This window comes from Neophocaena asiaeorientalis, unplaced genomic scaffold (genome assembly GCF_003031525.2).
Source record: "Neophocaena asiaeorientalis asiaeorientalis breed wild unplaced genomic scaffold, Neophocaena_asiaeorientalis_V1.1 scaffold43, whole genome shotgun sequence".
In the NCBI taxonomy this organism is placed as follows: Eukaryota; Metazoa; Chordata; class Mammalia; order Artiodactyla; family Phocoenidae; genus Neophocaena; species Neophocaena asiaeorientalis.
In genome coordinates, this window is record NW_020173674.1 from 13044552 (window position 1) to 13062133 (window position 17582).

Consider the following 17582-nt stretch of genomic DNA (forward strand, 5'->3'; position numbering starts at 1 on the left):
GCGGCATGTGGGATCTTCCCGGACCGGGGCACGAACCCGTGTCCCCTGCATCGGCAGGCGGACTCTCAACCACTGTGCCACCAGGGAAGCCCCCCCCTTTTTTTTTTAACTGCACCACAAAGCTTGCAGGATCTTGCTTCCCAGGCCAGAGGTTGGGCCTGAGCTCCTGTGGTGGGAGCTCCAAGTCCAAACTGATGGACTAACAGAGAACCTCAGACCCCAGGGAATATCAACTGGAGTGAGGCCTCCTGGAGGTGCTCATCTCAGCACCAAGACCCAGCTCTATCCAACTGCCTGTAAACTCCAGTGCTGGACGTCTCAAGCCAAACAACCAGTAAGACAGGAATACAGCACCACCCACCAAAAAAAAAAAAGAAACGACAAAAAAATTTGTTACAGACGAAGGAGCAAGGTAAAAACGTACAAGACCATATAAATGAAGACGAAATAGGCAAACTACCTGAAAAAGAATTCAAAGTAATGATAGTAAAGATGATCCAAAATCTCAGAAACAAAATGGAGAAAATAAAAGAAACATTTAAAAAGGATCTAGAAGAACTAAAGAGCAAACAAACAGTGATGAACAACACAATTACTGAAATTAAAAATACTCTAGAAGGAATCAACAGCAGAATAACTGAGGTAGAAGAACGGATAAGTGAGCTGGAAGATAAAATTATGGAATTAACTGCAAGGGAGTAGAACAAAGAAAAAAGAATGAAAAGAATTGAGGACAGTCTCGGAGACCTCTGGGACAACATTAAACACACCAACATTCAAATTATAGGGATCCCAGAAGAAAAAGAGAAAAACAAAGGGGGCCTGAGAAAATATTTGAAGAGATTATAGTCGAAAACTTTCCTAACATGGGAAAGGAAATAGTCAATCAAGTCCAGGAAGCACAAAGAGTACCATACAGGATAAACCCAAAGAGAAACACACCGAGACACATATTAATCAAACTATCAAAAATTAAATAAAAAGAAAAAATATTGAAAGCAGCAAGGGAAAAGCAACAAATAACATACAAGGGAATCCACATAAGGTTAACAGCTGATCTCTCAGTAGAAACTCTGCAAGCCAGAAGGTAGTGGCAGGACATATTTAAAGTGATGAAAGAGAAAAACCTACAACCAAGTTTACTCTACCCAGCAAGGATCTCGAGCAAGGATCTCATTCAGATTCGATGGAGAAATTAAAACCTTTACAGACAAGCAGAAGTTAAGAGAATTCAGCACCAGCAAACCAGCTTTACAACAAATGCTAAAGGAACTTCTCTAGGCAGGAAACACAAGAAAATGAAAAGACCTACAATAACAAACCCAAAACAATTAGGAAAACAGTAATAGGAACATACATATTGATTATAATCTTGAGTGTAAATGGACTAAATGCTTCAAGCAAAAGACACAGACTGGGTAACTGGATAAAAAAACAAGACCCATACATATGCCGTCTACAAGAGACCCACTTCAGACCTAGGGACACATACAGACTGAAAGTGAGGGGATGGAAAAAGATATTCCATGCAAACGGAAATCAAAAGAAAGCTGGAGTAGCAATTCTCATATCAGACAAAGCAGACTTTAAAATAAAGACTATTACAAGAGACAAGGAAGGACACTACATAATGATCAAGGGATCGATCCAAGAAGAAGATATAACAATTGTAAATATTTATGCACCCAACATAGGAGCACCTCAATACATAAGGCAAATGCTAACAGCCATAAAAGGGGAAATCGACAGTAACACATTCATAGTAGGGGACTTTAACACCCCACTTTCACCAATGGACAGATCATCCAAACTGAAAATAAATAAAGAAACACAAACTTTAAATGACACATTAAACAAGATGGACTTAATTGATATATATAGGAGATTCATCCCAAAACAACAGAATACACTTTCTTCTCAAGTGATCATGGAACATTCTTCAGGATAGACCATATCTATCCATTTGGGTCACAAATCAAGCTTGGTAAGTTTAAGAAAATTGAAATTGTAACAAGTATCTTTTCTGACCACAACACTATGAGACTAGATATCAATTACAGAAAAAAAAACTGTAAAAAAACACAAACGCAGGAGGCTAAACAATATGCTACTAAATAACCAAGAGATCACGGCAGAAATCAAAGAGGAAATCAAAAAATACCTAGAAATAAGTGACAATGAAAACATGATGACCCCAAACCTATGGGATGCAGCAAAAGCAGTTCTAAGAGGGAAGCTTAAAGCAATACAATCCTACCTCAAGAAACAAGAAAATCTCAAATAAACAACCTTACCTTACACCTAAAGCAATTAGAAAAGAAGAACAAAAGAACCCCGAGGTTAGCAGAAGGAAAGAAACCATAAAGATCAGATCAGAAATAAATGAAATAGAAATGAAAGAAACAATAGCAAAGATCAATAAAACTAAAAGCTGGTTCTTTGAGAAGATAAACAAAATTGATAAACCCTTAGCCAGACTCATCAAGAAAAAAAGGGAGAAGACTCAAATCAACAGAATTAGAAATGAAAAAGGAGGGCTTCCCTGGTGGCGCAGTGGTTGAGAGTCTGCTTGCCGATGCAGGGGACACGGGTTCGTGCCCCGGTCCGGGAAGATCCCACATGCCGCGGAGCGGCTGGGCCCGTGAGCCATGACCGCAGAGCCTGCGCGTCGGGAGCCTGTGCTCCGCAACGGGAGGGGCCACAACAGTGAGAGGCCCGTGTACCACAAAAAAAAAAAAAAAAGAAATGAAAAAGGAGAAGGAACAACTGATACTGCAGAAATACAAAGGATCATGAGAGATTACTACAAGCAACTATATGCCAATAAAATGGACAACCTGGAAGAAATGGACAAATTCTTAGAAAAGCACAGCCTTCCGAGACTGAACCAGGAAGATAGAATATATCAACAGACCAATCACAAGCACTGAAACTGAAACTGTGATTAAAAATCGTCCAACAAACAAAGCCCAGGACCAGATGGCTTCACAGGCGAATTCTATCAAACATTTAGAGAAGAACTATCACCTATCCTTCTCAAACTCTTCCAAAATATAGCAGAGGGAGGAACACTCCCAAACTCATTTTATGAGTAGACCTTTCAGAGTCATTTGCAGACGTATCAGTAGTGATGCCAGAATTTATTCTTTTACACTAAAGTTTTCTGACTGATATAAGGCAGTTGTCAAAACAGTAGTCAAGTAAAATAAGAAATTACTATTATTTCTACCTTAAGTACATTCATTAAATGTAAGTTTATCAACTTGGAAATCTTACTGATATTTAAATAAACTGAATAGTTCAATTTAGGCTTATAACACTGCCATACTTACCACCTCAGATAAAATATTAGTGATGAATCAAAACAGGATTTGGATTCAAAATGCAAAATAAAATTAATTTTTCTGCGCGAAAATTATGAGCAAAAATCTGGCCTCTGTATTAGACTGCTCAGGCTGCCATAACAAAATACCATAGACTGGGTGGCTTAAACAACAGAAATTATTTTTCTCACAGTTTGGGAGACTAGAAGTCCAAGATGGAAGAGCCAGCAGGCTCAGTATCTGGTGAGGAGTCTTTCCTTTGTTGTAAAAGGCTGCCTTCTCACTGTGTCCTTACATGGTGAACAGAGGGGGAAGGCTCTCTGATGTCTCTTCTTTTTTTTTTTAATTAATTAATTTATTTTTGGCTGCGCTGCGTCTTTGTTGCTGTGCGTGGGCTTTCTCTAGTTGCAGCGAGCGGGGGCTACTCTTCGTTGCAGTGCACGGGCTTCTCATTGCGGTGGCTTCTCTTGTTGCAGAGCACAGGCTCTAGGTATGCGGGCTTCAGTAGTTGTGGCATGTGGGCTTCAGTAGTTATGGTATGTGAGCTCAGTAGTTGTGGCGCACGGGCTTACCTGCTCCGTGGCATGTGGGATCTTCCTGGACCAGGGTTCAAACCCATGTCCCCTGCGTTGGCAGGAGGATTGTTAACCACCAGGGAAGTCCCTGATATCTCTTCTTATAAGCACACTAATCCTACTGGAGAAGAGCCCTACCCTAATGACCTCATTGAATCTTAATTACATCCTAATAGGCCCTACCTCCAAACGCAGTCATGTTGGGGGTTAGGGCTTCAATATATGAATGTGGGGGGGACACAATTCAATCCATAGCAGCCCCTGAGGTACCTGATCTTTAAAGAAATAACACTATTGAACAACTCATATGAGATATTATAAGATACATTTATTTTTCTCCAAACAGTGCAGTTTTTAAACTAGCTGAGAAAACTGTTCATTGATTTCTCCAAAGTGATCACACATCAATTAGGAAAGTAACTCAGCTTTGGCACAAAAATTTACTATCACTACTTTTTTTTTTTTTGGCCTCACTCTGTGGCTTGTAGGATCTTAGTTCCCAGACCAGGGATCAAACCCGGGGCCCTGGCAGTGAGATCACCAAGTTCTAACCACTGGACTGCCAGGGAATTCCCTATCACTACTTTTTTGAATATGTGGATCAGTATAACTAAAAACCTTTTTTTGACCAGATGTCAAGATGTTAAAAATAAATCTATTAGTATTTGCAGCTACTTGTCCATGTGAATCACAATTTTCCTGACATACTTTTATCTTAAAACCAAATACTAGAAAACTTTCCCCTCAAATCAGGAACAAGACAAGGATACCTGCTTTTGCTACTTCTCAACATAGCACAGGAAGTTCTAACCATAACAATTAGGCAAGAAAAAGATATAAAAGGTATCCAAATTGTAAAGGAAAAGATAAAATTATCTCTATTTAAAGATGACATGATCTTCTATGCAGAAAACCATAAAGATTATACACATACACAAATACACAAACTATTACAGCTAATACATGAATTTTGCAAAGATGCAGGATACAAAACCAACATACAAAAACCAATTATATTTCTATAAACTAGCAATGAAAAATGTAAAAAGGAAACTAAGAAAAACAGTTCCATTTACAATAGCATGAAAAGAATAAAATACTTAGGGATAAATCTAACCAAGGAGGTGAAAGGCTTGCACACTGAAAACTATAAAACACTGCTGAATGAAATTAAAGAAGACCTAAATAAATGGAAAGCCTTCCCATGTTCATGGACAGGAAGACTTATCATTGTTAAGATGTCAATACTACCCAAAGCAATCTACAGATACAACACAATTCCTACCAGAATTCCAACAGGTTTTTTGCCACAGAAATAGAGAGCTGATCCTCAAATTCATATGGAATTGCAAGGGGGCCCAAATGGCCAGGACAATCTTGGAAAAGAATAAAGTTGGAGGGCTCAAACTTCCCAACTTTGAAACTCAATACAAAGCCACAGTAATTAGAACAGTATGGAACTGGCATAAGGACAGGCATATAGACCACTTGAACAGAAGAGAGGGCCCAGAAGTAAACCCTCACAGTAAGATCAATTGATTTCCAAGAAGAGGCCAAGGGTACCATTCATTGGGGAAAGGACTGCTCAGAAAGCCTTTCAGTAGTGGTGCTGCGAAAACTAGATATCCTTCTGCAAACGGAAGAAGTTGGGGGACTTCCCTGGTGGTCCAGTGGCTAGGACTCCATGCTTCCACTGCACGTGCCATGCAGTGGGAAAAAAAAGAAAAGAAAAGAAAGAAGTTGGATCCTTACCTCACACCTTATCTAAAAATTAACTCGAAATGGATCAAAGACCTAAACTTAGGAGCTAAAACTATAAAACTCTTAGAAGAAAACAATCCAACGGCTTCTTGACATTGGATTTGGCAATGATTTCATGGATATGACACCAAAAGCACAGGGAACAAAAGAAAAAATAGATAAATTGGACTTCATCAAAACTAAGAACTTTGGTGTATCAAAGGATACTATCAAGAAAGTGAGTAGACAACCTACAGAATAAGAGAACATATTTGCAAATCACGTCTAATAAGGGATTCATATGCAGATTATGTAAAGATCTCCTACAACTCAACAACAACAACAAACAACACAATTCAAAAAAGTGCAAAGGGCTTAAATAGACATTTCTCCAAAGAAGATATACAAATGGCCAATAAGCACATGAAAAGATATTCAACATCATGAGTCATTAGGGAGATGCAAATCAAAACCACAATGAGATTCCACGTCACACCAATTTGAATGCCTATTATCAAAACAACAAGAAATATCACATGTCGGTGAGGATTGCGAGAAATTGTGCATTGCTGGTGAGAATGTAAAATGGTGTAGCCACTGTGGAAAACAGTATGGCAATTCCTTAAAAAGTTATACATAGAATGATCATATGATCCAGCAATTTCACTCCTAAGTACATATCCAAGAATCAAAGACAGGGACTCAAACAGATAGTTGTACACACACGCTTACAGCTGAATTACACACAACAGCCAAAAGGTGGAAACAACCCACGTGTACGTTGACAGGTGAATGGATAAACTAAATACGATATACACACAGTGGCATATTATTCAACTATAGAAAGGAATGAAATTCTGATACACACTACAACATGGATGAACTATGAAAACATCATGCTTAGTGGAATAAGTCAGACACAAAAAGACAAATATTGTATGATTCCACTTATATGTGGTACCTAAAAGAGTCAAACGCATAGAGACAGAAAGTAAAACAGTGGTTATCAGTGGCTGGAAGAGGGGGGAATGGGGAGTTATTATTATTATTTTTTTCATTTTAACATCTTTATTGGAGTATAATTGCTTTACAATGGTATGTTAGTTTCAGCTTCACAACAAAATGAATCAGTTATATATATACATATGTTCCCATATCTCTTCCCGCTTGCGCCTCCCCCCCTCCCCCCCTCCCTATCCCACTCCTCCAGGCGGTCACAAAGCACTGAGCTGATCTCCCTGTGCTATGCGGCTGCTTCCCAAGGGGGGGTAGGGAGGATCACGGAGTGCGGGGGCAGGCCTGCAGCGGCAGAGGCTGGCGTGACGTTGCTAGCCTGAGGCGCACCGTGCGTTCTCCCGGGGGAGTTGTCCCTGGATCCCGGAACCCTGGCAGTGGCGGGCTGCACAGGCTCCCCGGAAGGGGGTGTGGATAGTGACCTGTGTTCGCACACACGCTTCTTGGTGGCGGCAGCACCGACCTTAGCGTCTCATGTCTGTCTCTGGGGTCCGCACTTTTAGCCGCGGCTCCCGCCCGTCTCTGGAGCTCCCTTAAGCAGCGTTCTTAATCCCCTCTCCTCGCGCACCAGGAAACAAAGAGGTAAGAAAAAGTCTCTTGCCTTTTCGGCAGGTGCAGACTTTTCCCCGGACTCCCTCCCGGCTAGCCGCGGTCCACTAACGCCCTGCAGGCTGTGTTCACGCGGCCAACCTCAGTCCTCTCCCGGTGCTCCGACCGAAGCCCGAGCCTCAGCTCCCAGCCCCGCTCGCCCCGGCGGGTGAGCAGACAAGCCTCTCGGCTGGTGAGGGCCGGTCGGTCCTGATCCTCTGTGCGGGAATCTCTCCGCTTTGCCCTCCGCACCCCTGTTGCTGTGCTCTCCTCCAAGGCTCCGAAGCTCCCCCACTCCGCCACCTGCAGTCTCCGCCCGTGAAGGGGCTTCCTAGTGTGTGGCCACTTTTCCTCCTTCACAGCTCCTTCCCGCTGGTGCAGGACCCGTCCCTATCCTTTTGTCTCTGTTTATTTTTTTCTTTCGCCCTAACCAGGTACGTGGGAGGTTCCTTGCCTTTTGGGAGGTCTGAGGTCTTCTGCCAGCGTTCAGTAGGTGCTCCGTAGGAGTTGTTCCACGCGTAGATGTATTTCTGGTGTATCTGTGGGGAGGAAGGTGATCTCCGCGTCTTACTCTTCCGCCATCTTCCCGGAAGTCTCGGGAGTTATTTTTTTAACGGGTAAAATGCTTCAATGTGGGAAGATGAAAAAAGGGAGATAGATACTGGTGATGGTTTTAAAACAATGTGCATATAGTTAATACCACTGAACTGTATGTACACTTAAAATGGTAAATTTTATGTTATTTATATTTTACCACCAAAAAAAGATTTCTCAATTTAAAAAGTGGTTAGAATAGCAAATTTTATGTAATGTATATTTTACTGTAAAAAAGGGAATATTAAAAAAAAACCTAGATTTAGTTTCAAGATGAGAGGACTTTAAGGTCACTTCTAATTATAAAAAATTTTTGAGACATCATGATAACAAGAAGAGAGAAAGAGCATCTAGTTGAGGAATAAGAACCTGACTCCTTGTTCTGAATTATGAGTGTAACCTTACCTTTCAAGTGGTTATAAATGGACCCAGAAGTTCTACCAATGATAGCAAACTCAAATGCCTATAGAGGCCAAGCAGGAAACGTAAGCAGGTGAAGCAAGGCAGCTGGGGATGGTGGTAAATCTGAGTCTACGTGCCCTGTCTAAAGAGAGCAGCTGTACCTCCGTCCTGGCGGTAAATCTGAGTCTACATACCCTGTCTAAAGAGAGCAGGTGCACCTCCGCCCTGGCAAACTGTCTTCTTGTTAGAATGTCGTCATGGTATTGGGAGGACTTTCCATTTTTAAGTGAAATTGAATTGAGATTTTTATGTTAAATGTTGGCATCAAATTAAAAATAGGTATTTCTAACACCGCAAACCAAGAAAACATATCTGCAGGCCAAGGCACGTGCAGTCAGCTGACCACTAGTTTGTGATCTCTTTCATAGCATAAAGGCTGGACTGGAATACAAAAGAAGGAAAGGAAGTACTACTAATCAGATCCTCACCAATGTTTAAAGTTTGCGGGACTTCCCTGGTGGTCCAGTGGTTAAGAGTCCGCCTTCCAACACAGGGGACGTGGGTTTGATCCCTGGTCGGGGAACTAAGATCTCACATGCCATGGGGCAACTAAGCCTGCATGCCACAACTACTGAGCCCGCACCTCAACAAAGGACCCCGCATGCCGCAACGAAGATCCACATGCTGCAACTAAGACCCAACGAAGCCAAATAAATAAATAAATAAAATAAATATTTTAAAAAATTAAGTTTGCATAAAGATCATGATCTAAATCTTTCTAATCCTTGTTTAGAATCACCAGTGTGTATTGAATATTGTTTTAATTAGGTGTCATTTAAAATAGTACAGCTTTGAATGGGTCAGTTTTTAGTGGGGCACTTAGAACATGAAGTTTAGTGCCTTGCATATACTAGGTGGTCAATAAGTGGTAGCTACTATTATTTTAAAACAAGGCTCCTACACAATATTGAAAAGTTAGTGTAAAACAGATTTTCAAAACCAACCCTACACCCAATAGAAGAAACGATAATATAACCCATTCAAAACTCTATCCTCTTGGGTTTCCCTGGTGGCGCAGTGGTTGAGAGTCCGCCTGCTGATGCAGGGGACACGGGTTCGTGCCCCGGTCTGGGAAGATCCCACATGCCGCGGAGCGGCTGGGCCCGTGAGCCATGGCCGCTGAGCCTGCGCGTCCGGAGCCTGTGCTCCGCAACGGGAGAGGCCACAGCAGTGAGAGGCCCGCGTACCGCAAAAAAAAAAAAGAATCTATCCTCTTGTAGTGATTGGGAAATGGTGAGCCTTCATATTAAATAACAAATCATTTACAGATGTTGGGTGCTAGGAATAGTTATTGGCAAAACAAGGTTCTTGCCCTCATAAAGGTTACAATTTAATAAGGGAGATGGACATTAAGTAAAGAGCCATTCCAAAAATATTTAGTCAGAAACTGTAATAAATGATGACTGAAAATTACAGGATGCTTTGAAAAGAGTAATGAAAGGATTTAATTCAGATGAGGAAGGGTCATAGGGAAGACCCCTTTAAGGAGCTGACCTTTAAACTAAGACCTAAAAGGGTAAAGAGAGGTCAGCAGCCTAAGGGTATTATGTATGGAGGGTGAGGAGGGTTGGGTGGGAGAGGAGGTTGTGACGAAAGCATTCCAGGAATGCTTGTGTGACATGTGTGACACCTCCAAATAACCAAAATAGAGAAAAGGAAAAATTAAATAGAGGGGGGACTTCCCTCGTGGCACAGTGGTTAAGAATCCACCTGCCAATGAAGGGGACATTGGTTTGAGCCCTGGTCCGGGAAGATCCCACATGCCACGGAGCAACTAAGCCCATGAGCCACAACTACTGAGCCTGCGCTCTAGAGCCCGCGAGACACAACTACTGAGGCTGAGAGCCACAACTACTGAAGTCCACGTGCCTAGAGCCCGTGCTTCACAACAAGAGAAGCCACCACAATGAGAAGCCCGTGCACCACAACAGAAGAGTAGCCCCCGCTCACGGCAACTAGAGAAAGCCCGCGTGCAGCAACGAAGATGCAACACAGCCAAAAAAAAAAAAAAAAAATTAGAGGAAAAGATTAAAGTTATTGCAGGTAGAGAGGGGACAGATTTGAGGGGACATCAATTGTCAATGTTCTCCCTGGAGAAAAGATTCTGAAGAAAGAAGTAAAAATGAAAAAATAAGAGAAAATTAGGAATAGAGAAGAAATAAGTAAAATGGGAGCTAGGAAACAGGAACTTGAGGTTGAAGAAATTATTTGTTTATTTATTTAACCTGGCCACATCAGGTTTCTGGGGAAAGTGATGAGAGGTGAAGCACTGGTGGGAACAAGTGGAGAGAACCAGCTGCTAGAGGAGACCTCAGGAGTGAAGAGATCACACTGAAGGATTTTTGTTTGTTTGTTTAAAAAATTACAAAGGAGGGCTTCCTTGGTGGCGCAGTGGTTGAGAGTCCACCTGCTGATGCAGGGGACACGGGTTCATGCCCCGGTCCAGGAAGATCCCACATGCTGTGGAGCGGCTGGGCCCGTGAGCCGTGGCCGCTGAGCCTGCACGTCCGGAGCCTGTGCTCCGCAACGGGAGAGGCCACAACAGTGAGAGGCCTGCGTAAAAAAAAAAAAAAAAAAAAAAAAAGTGGCCTTTGTGAAGACAAGTTTGAATATGAGCTGTGCTACTTATAAACTATATAGCCTGTGCAAGTCACTTAACTTCTCTCTCAGTTTCTTTATGTATAAAACAGGATAATAATCACACCAACTCATGTTTGTTGTGTGAATGAAATGAATGATGTATAGCATTTTGCTCAGTGGCTGGCACAATAAGCATTCAGCATCATTTTCTGTTGCCACATTGTTCTTCTTACCATTTTCCAAAGGAACCATGATGTTTCATGTCATCATACTTTCAAAAATCTTGTTTTTTCTTTTCAGAATGTACTCCTTCTTTGCTTAACAGCTTTCTACTACTCCAAGATCCATCCTAATTGTCTTTACTTCTTTAGAGCCTTCCCCAACTTCTGCAGGAAGAACTATTTCTTTCCTTGTGCTATTACTGACTCATACAGGCTTTACTAATCACTTATACTCTAAGGAAACTACTTCTAGGCTACTCCGTTTCTTCTCCCAGAATGTGAGCTCTTTGAGGGCGAGCATTGTCATTTACTTATCTGTATTTCCAGCACTTCATACACTCTCTGATGGAGAACACATTACACACTAAAAACATAATACTGTCTCAAGTCAGCTCTCTGGCTTCTTTGTCATTCATTGGTCACACACTTACAGGTGTGTGACCTAGACCAGTTATTTAACTTTCAAAATCTCAGTTTTATTTTCTGTGCAAAGGAGATAATAAAAGTATCTACCTGATACACAGGATTAGAAAAATGAGATAATCTACACAGGAAGCACTTAATAAATATTAACTGCTATTATTATCATTATTTTCATTTCTGATGCTGTATTTTATGTCTAGAAATTCCATTTAGATCTTTCTAATATCTTCCACTTATCTCCTAATCATATTCATATTTTCCTTTACATACTTGAGCATATCTATATGACTTAAAATAACTGTCTAAAGGTCCTTGCTAGCTAATTCCCCCATCTCTGTCTTTTCTGAGTCTGTGTTTCTATTGACTTATTTTTCTCCTGGTTATGGGTCATATCTTCCTGCTTCCTGTAATTTTTAGTTGGATGCCAGACTTTGTGAATTTTATGTTGTTGAGTGCTGGATTTTGTTGAATTCCTTTAAGGAGTATTGAATTTTGTTCTGGTATATGCAGTTACTTGCAGATCAGTTTAATGCTTAAGCTACTGAGGACTCTATCCAATGCCCAGTGTATTTTGAGGTTTCTCTCAAAATAGAAGAAACTAGCCTTGTGAGTACTCCAGGAATTGTCTGGCCTACTGTTTTCTAGTGGTTCTTTTTCCAACCCACACACGTGCAGAGTTTGTAGTCAAAGACTCAAATACCTCCTTGCAGCTCTCTGGAGCTAAGTGAGCAATGCCCTTCTCTCTGGTACTTGGCCTTGCAAATACTGGCCACCTTGGCCTCCCTAAACCCCAGCCTCTGCCTCTTCAACTCAGTAAGACCACCAAGCTCTTTGATGATCTCCCTGTACTGTCACTTGGTAACTGCCTCTCAGGGACCATAGTTCCACACTGACTGTTGGTCCAATGTCTGAAACAGTTGTTTCAGATACTTTGTCTGATTTTCTAGTTGTTTATAGCAGGAGGACAATTCCCTTAGTATCATTATTTTATTAAATGAAATATATATATTCACTGGTAAAAGCACAAAGCTCAAAACTAAATTCTCATAAACTGAAAATAAACTGTGGACAAAAGCTCTTTTGAGCCAATATCCCTAAATAGAAGTAGAGATTTACTTCAAGGGAATTTCAATCTTTGCCAACTTGGAAAATTTAGATTAATATTTCTGTATTGAAAAAAATACCAAAGTGAGAAGTTGAATTTTAAAGGCTTATTACATTTGAGTAGATCCTTTTGCTTCCAAGAGTCTAAAGTTGTCTAGATAGCAAGAGACTCACTACAGTTTTCATGAGGTTATTTGAAATTCAGACACAGGGAAATTAGCATCATTCAATACTCAGTCATGCAGGAATGACATCGTATCTCTGTACTTGCTAAAAACTGGGATAAAAGATTTCTTGCCAGAAGGGATCAAGGTCCTTAGTTTTCTACAGGTGGCTTCACTTTTAGATATGTTACGCTGGAACCCAGCTCATCTTTTGCCTCCTCCCAGAAGAGATAGTTTCCTCTTGATAATGCTACAATATGTACATGATGTTCTAAGGAAGTTATCTGCAGGAGAACAATATAATAGCAGCTCCATTGAGTAGGTGTCTGGTACTTGGCATTCTAATTGAAAAAATGGGACTTAATAAATACTTTCCTTTGGAATCTTGCCTCTGAGTGTTTCTGCTCATTCTGGATTAAAACTGGAGACTGACACATTCTGGGACTGAAAGATGTTCTGAAGTTTCCTGGAGGGAACTGAGAATATATTAAAACTATTTAACCAAAGATCTTAGGATCACCTAGACGCAAATGTTGCATTTGGTATTTAAGAAATCAGAGACTGTCTGATTAAGAAGCATGACAATAAATATCCAGCATAAAATCTAGGTCCTACTGGTGGCACAGGAGAAATAGGGAGAGCTTGGAGCTGCTTCCTCTCAGCAGCTGGATGAATCATTGGCAGCTGCTATAAGAAAGATAAAGAAAACCACATCTGCTTAGAGTCCACCACTATATGGATCCCTTGTGATAATAAATATATTACTGAAGAGGCCCCACTTGTAAGTCATGAAAAGAATTAAGGATATCTGAAGATTATTTTCCATAGTTATCTCCATGTGCTATCTCACAGAAACCAGCTCTAGCTATATGCACCATTCTTTGATAGAATGAGTATTTAATATATATTTGCTGACTGGTTAAGGGACAGAGAAAGGATTAGGAAAGACAGGTTCTGATGAAATAGTACAAAATTCATCTATACATTCACAGCTCCCAGTTTTGTTTATGTGGAGACCAACAAGATAGTTTTTCTGAGCTAGTTCACTTAAAATTGAGTTCACACTGATTTTCGACTACTAGTCATATATTTTGTAAAGAAGATGATGCTATTCTCAATACACTTGCACAATAGTGTAATTGAGATGGATGATCTCTAGAGTTACGTGTCAATAGTAGAAAGAGCATATTAGTAAATCTGGGTTCTATTTCCAAATTTGCTACGGTGCAATCCTTCTGCAAGTTACACAATTTTGTTATTTATAAAATGGGCATGGGGCTTCCCTGGTGGCGCAGTGGTTGAGAATCTGCCTGCTAATGCAGGGGACACGGGTTCGAGCCCTGGTCTGGGAGGATCCCACATGCCGCGGAGCGACTAGGCCCGTGAGCCACAACTACTGAGCCTGCGCATCTGGAGCCTGTGCTCCGCAACAAGAGAGGCTGCGACAGTGAGAGGCCTGCGCACCGCGATGAAGCGTGGCCCCCGCTTGCCACAACTAGAGAAAGCCCTCGCACAGAAACGAAGACGCAACACAGCAAAAATAAATTAATTAATTAATAAACTCCTACCCCCGACATCTTCTTAAAATAAATAAATAAAATTAAATAAAATGGGCACAATAATATCTACCATACCTATTTCTTAGGATAGTGAAATGATCTAATCAGAAACTAGGTAGAAGGAGTTTTAGCAAAAAAGTTTCAGTAGCTATATATAAAGTAGCAGTAGCATCAGTTAGAGCAGGGTAGGGGATCCTGCAAATTCAATGAAAGCGGGGAGCATACCTATTTTCTTACTATAACCCCAGCACCAGGTACATGGTAAGTCTACCAGATATATTTGTTGAATGAATGAGGAAATAGTTTAGGCCTTCCTCTACTTTAAGTTAGGTTTACTATAGAAACTGTCAAAGATAGTCAATACTTATTTGGAAAAACATAATATGAAGATGGGAATAAGAACAGGCCTTTGAAAACAGACGTGAACAAAGGTTTTGATGTAGAGACTCTATATCTGAACATTTTGGAGCAATTTAATCTATTTTAATATTCTGAATGTAAGAATTGAGTGCCATTTTTTTAAAAGAAGCGCTCAGTAAGGGTCTTTCACCCTTCATATCACCAAAATAAAGTCTCAGTAAACACATTTTTGATCAGTGTATTTTTTTTTTTTTTTACGGTACGCAGGCCTCTCACTGTTGTGGCCTCTCCCCTTGCGGAGCACAGGCTCCAGACACGCAGGCTCAGCAGCCATGCATGTGGGATCTTCCTGGACCGGGGCATGAACCCGTGTCCCCTGCATCGGCAGGCGGACTCTCAACCACTGCGCCACCAGGGAAGCCCGATCAGTGTATTTTAAAATATTTTCCTTGGGTTATAATCATAAGATGCTGAACCAACAATATGCAAATTGATCCTAAGTTTCATTTGTTATAAAATGGGAATTATATTATCTACCACAGAGAGACGTTGGGAAGATTAAATGAATTACTGCTCAGAGTTACACTTGGATCTTAATAAGTGCTTCAGTGACGGTGATGGTGATGGTGATAATAATATTGATGGCAGTATCTCTGACACAAGACAGATAGCTCCTTAAAAGGTGTTCCTAGAGCCTTGAAGAGTATGCAATAAAACAGTATTTATACTGAGCAAAAGAAAGAAGTTTGGAGGGAATAAAGAAGGCAAGAAAAGAATTTGGGAAGACTTACCACCATTTTTGCCTACAGTTCGGAAGCATCTCCAGAAGGCCCGTAAGAATGATGCCCTATTGTGAGGGGTGGCTTGGATGAAGCTGAATTCCCGAAAAAGAATGTGAGTTCCCTGACATACACTGTTAAAACTGCAAAGAGAAAAATCAAGGAATTATCATTAGATGGAGAGTTACAGAAGGCTGGAATTAGAATGAAAAGTCAAGAATATATAGAACAACTGCCCAAAAGGAGAAAAATCTTTTTTTCTCCAAAAAAACTCTGAACTATAGACTAGACCAAGTCCTTCTATGAGGAATTCTCTTCACATAACTATATCTCTTTGAAAGCTCTTGGAGTCCAATTCCTCTGAGTGCTTCCCACCTCCTACACACACACACAAACACACACACACGCTGAGGAAGTTTTAATCAGTTATTAGAGCATCTCATATAGTGGGAAATCTTTGTCTTTAGCTGGATGACACTGGCACTCATATCTTTTTGGAGAATACTTCTCCCTCTACCCCACTTGAAATTTATGTTTCCTTAAAGATATTCTTTTTGTATTCTCTCTGACCTATATCAGCTGTCTTAAGAACAACATGGCTTATGGGAACATAACTGGATTGTCTGTTCCAGTTTGGGGGTGGTGGTGTACACCTCTCTGACAATAACGTTAGAGGAAAATCCATGTGCCAAAGGATATAAAAGGTTCCAGACAGACACTAAAGGCAAATAAGAAAAACAAGGGTAGAATGCGGCCCCTGAATGAGAGTATGAAGTAAAGCCCTAGGGCCCAAGTGAGTCATTGTTTAAGCTGGGCTGGGGAAGGGGAAAAAATATACTCCATTGCCTTTGGGTTCTTCTGCCAAAGAAATAAAGTCTGTAGAGCCTGATGTAATCTAAAAATGGAAAATCCACCAAAGCATAGGCAATTATCCAGTAATCATCACTACCAAAGGCAGACTTCTGGTTCCAGAAAACTCCTAAAGTCCCTGACAAGTAAATCATGAGTGGAAAATATGTTAATCTTTGTAGAGAAGCAGACATTAAACTGAAGATGGCAAGCAACAGAGGGATAGTGGTAATCCCAAATGTCACTTTTCATTTGTTTAGCATTTAAAGGGGGAAATAATTCTGAATCTCTGAATTGAACAGGAAAAAATTTCAGGAGCCATCTAATCCATTTTCCTTTTCCCTGACCAAGTTCAGAGGGAAGTGTTTAACCTGTCTTCAACATAGAGTATATTATCACTTAGGATAAAATTAGCCTCCTTCTGTCAATATTAACAACACTGTATGAAAAAGTGAATTACACATCCTTCTTCCCCCATGGAAAACTAGCATACAAATCTAAGATACTATGAGAAAGTATGAGGCAAAGAATTAGAAGAAAGATTTTTAAAAAGCAACGAAAGTGTTAACCTAATTACGCAGTTTGCAGTGCTGCTGTGTTGAGTAAAGGAAAATGAAAAATAAAGCAAATGAGCTGTTACAGGTAAATGGAGCAGGCCACATTTCTAGCAAATGAAGTCTAGCAAATGATAACATTCTAGCCTAAATTTATGAAGCTACCCAGTAAAAAATTAGTCCCAAAGTGTGCTACACAACCCCCAGGGGAAAAATGCTGGTGTCTAGGTCATGGTCTAGGCTGTAAAGGAACTAATACTAGTGAAATTATATCCTTAGTGTAGCTTTTAAAAAATATCTTCTTTTAAGCTAGGGAGTAATTTATTCATTGAAGAATCTAGCTGAGCCTCATTGTATAGATGAATAGAATATACATAAGAATTTATAAAATAGGAATTTTATACAACAAACTGATAGGGCAAAGTCTTACAATACTGAATATAAAAAGACATAATTGTATTTACACTACTGCCTTTAGATAATTCATACCAATAAAATTCATATTTAATTAAAAATAAAAATAATTAGAGATGTTTGATTAGTATGGAGATAATCAGATGATCAGTCGATCATGTAGCTGATCAGTATGGAGATCAGAATCACTATCTAAAGAGTTAACAGACAATCTTAGTATAACCAGGGAAATTCTTTTAGATAAGATGGCTGTAAAGAAAAAGCAGAAAATGCGCTTGC

At 40.4% G+C, this 17582-nt stretch overlaps 1 protein-coding gene across 4 annotated transcripts in view; it reads right to left on the minus strand.

The window, feature by feature from the left end:
• The window catches only part of CSTPP1 (centriolar satellite-associated tubulin polyglutamylase complex regulator 1), a 167239-nt gene that overhangs the window by 72282 nt on the left and 77375 nt on the right, over window positions 1-17582 (minus strand). For 2 of the 4 annotated variants that reach the window (XM_024748999.1, XM_024749002.1), the window contains one exon: window positions 15499-15629. The exons of 1 other annotated variant lie outside the window; for it this stretch is intronic. In XM_024748999.1, the coding sequence (XP_024604767.1) occupies window positions 15499-15629 (131 nt within the window). The remainder of the gene's footprint in view (window positions 1-15498; window positions 15630-17582) is intronic. One more of the 4 variants, XM_024749000.1, reaches the window with a different exon arrangement.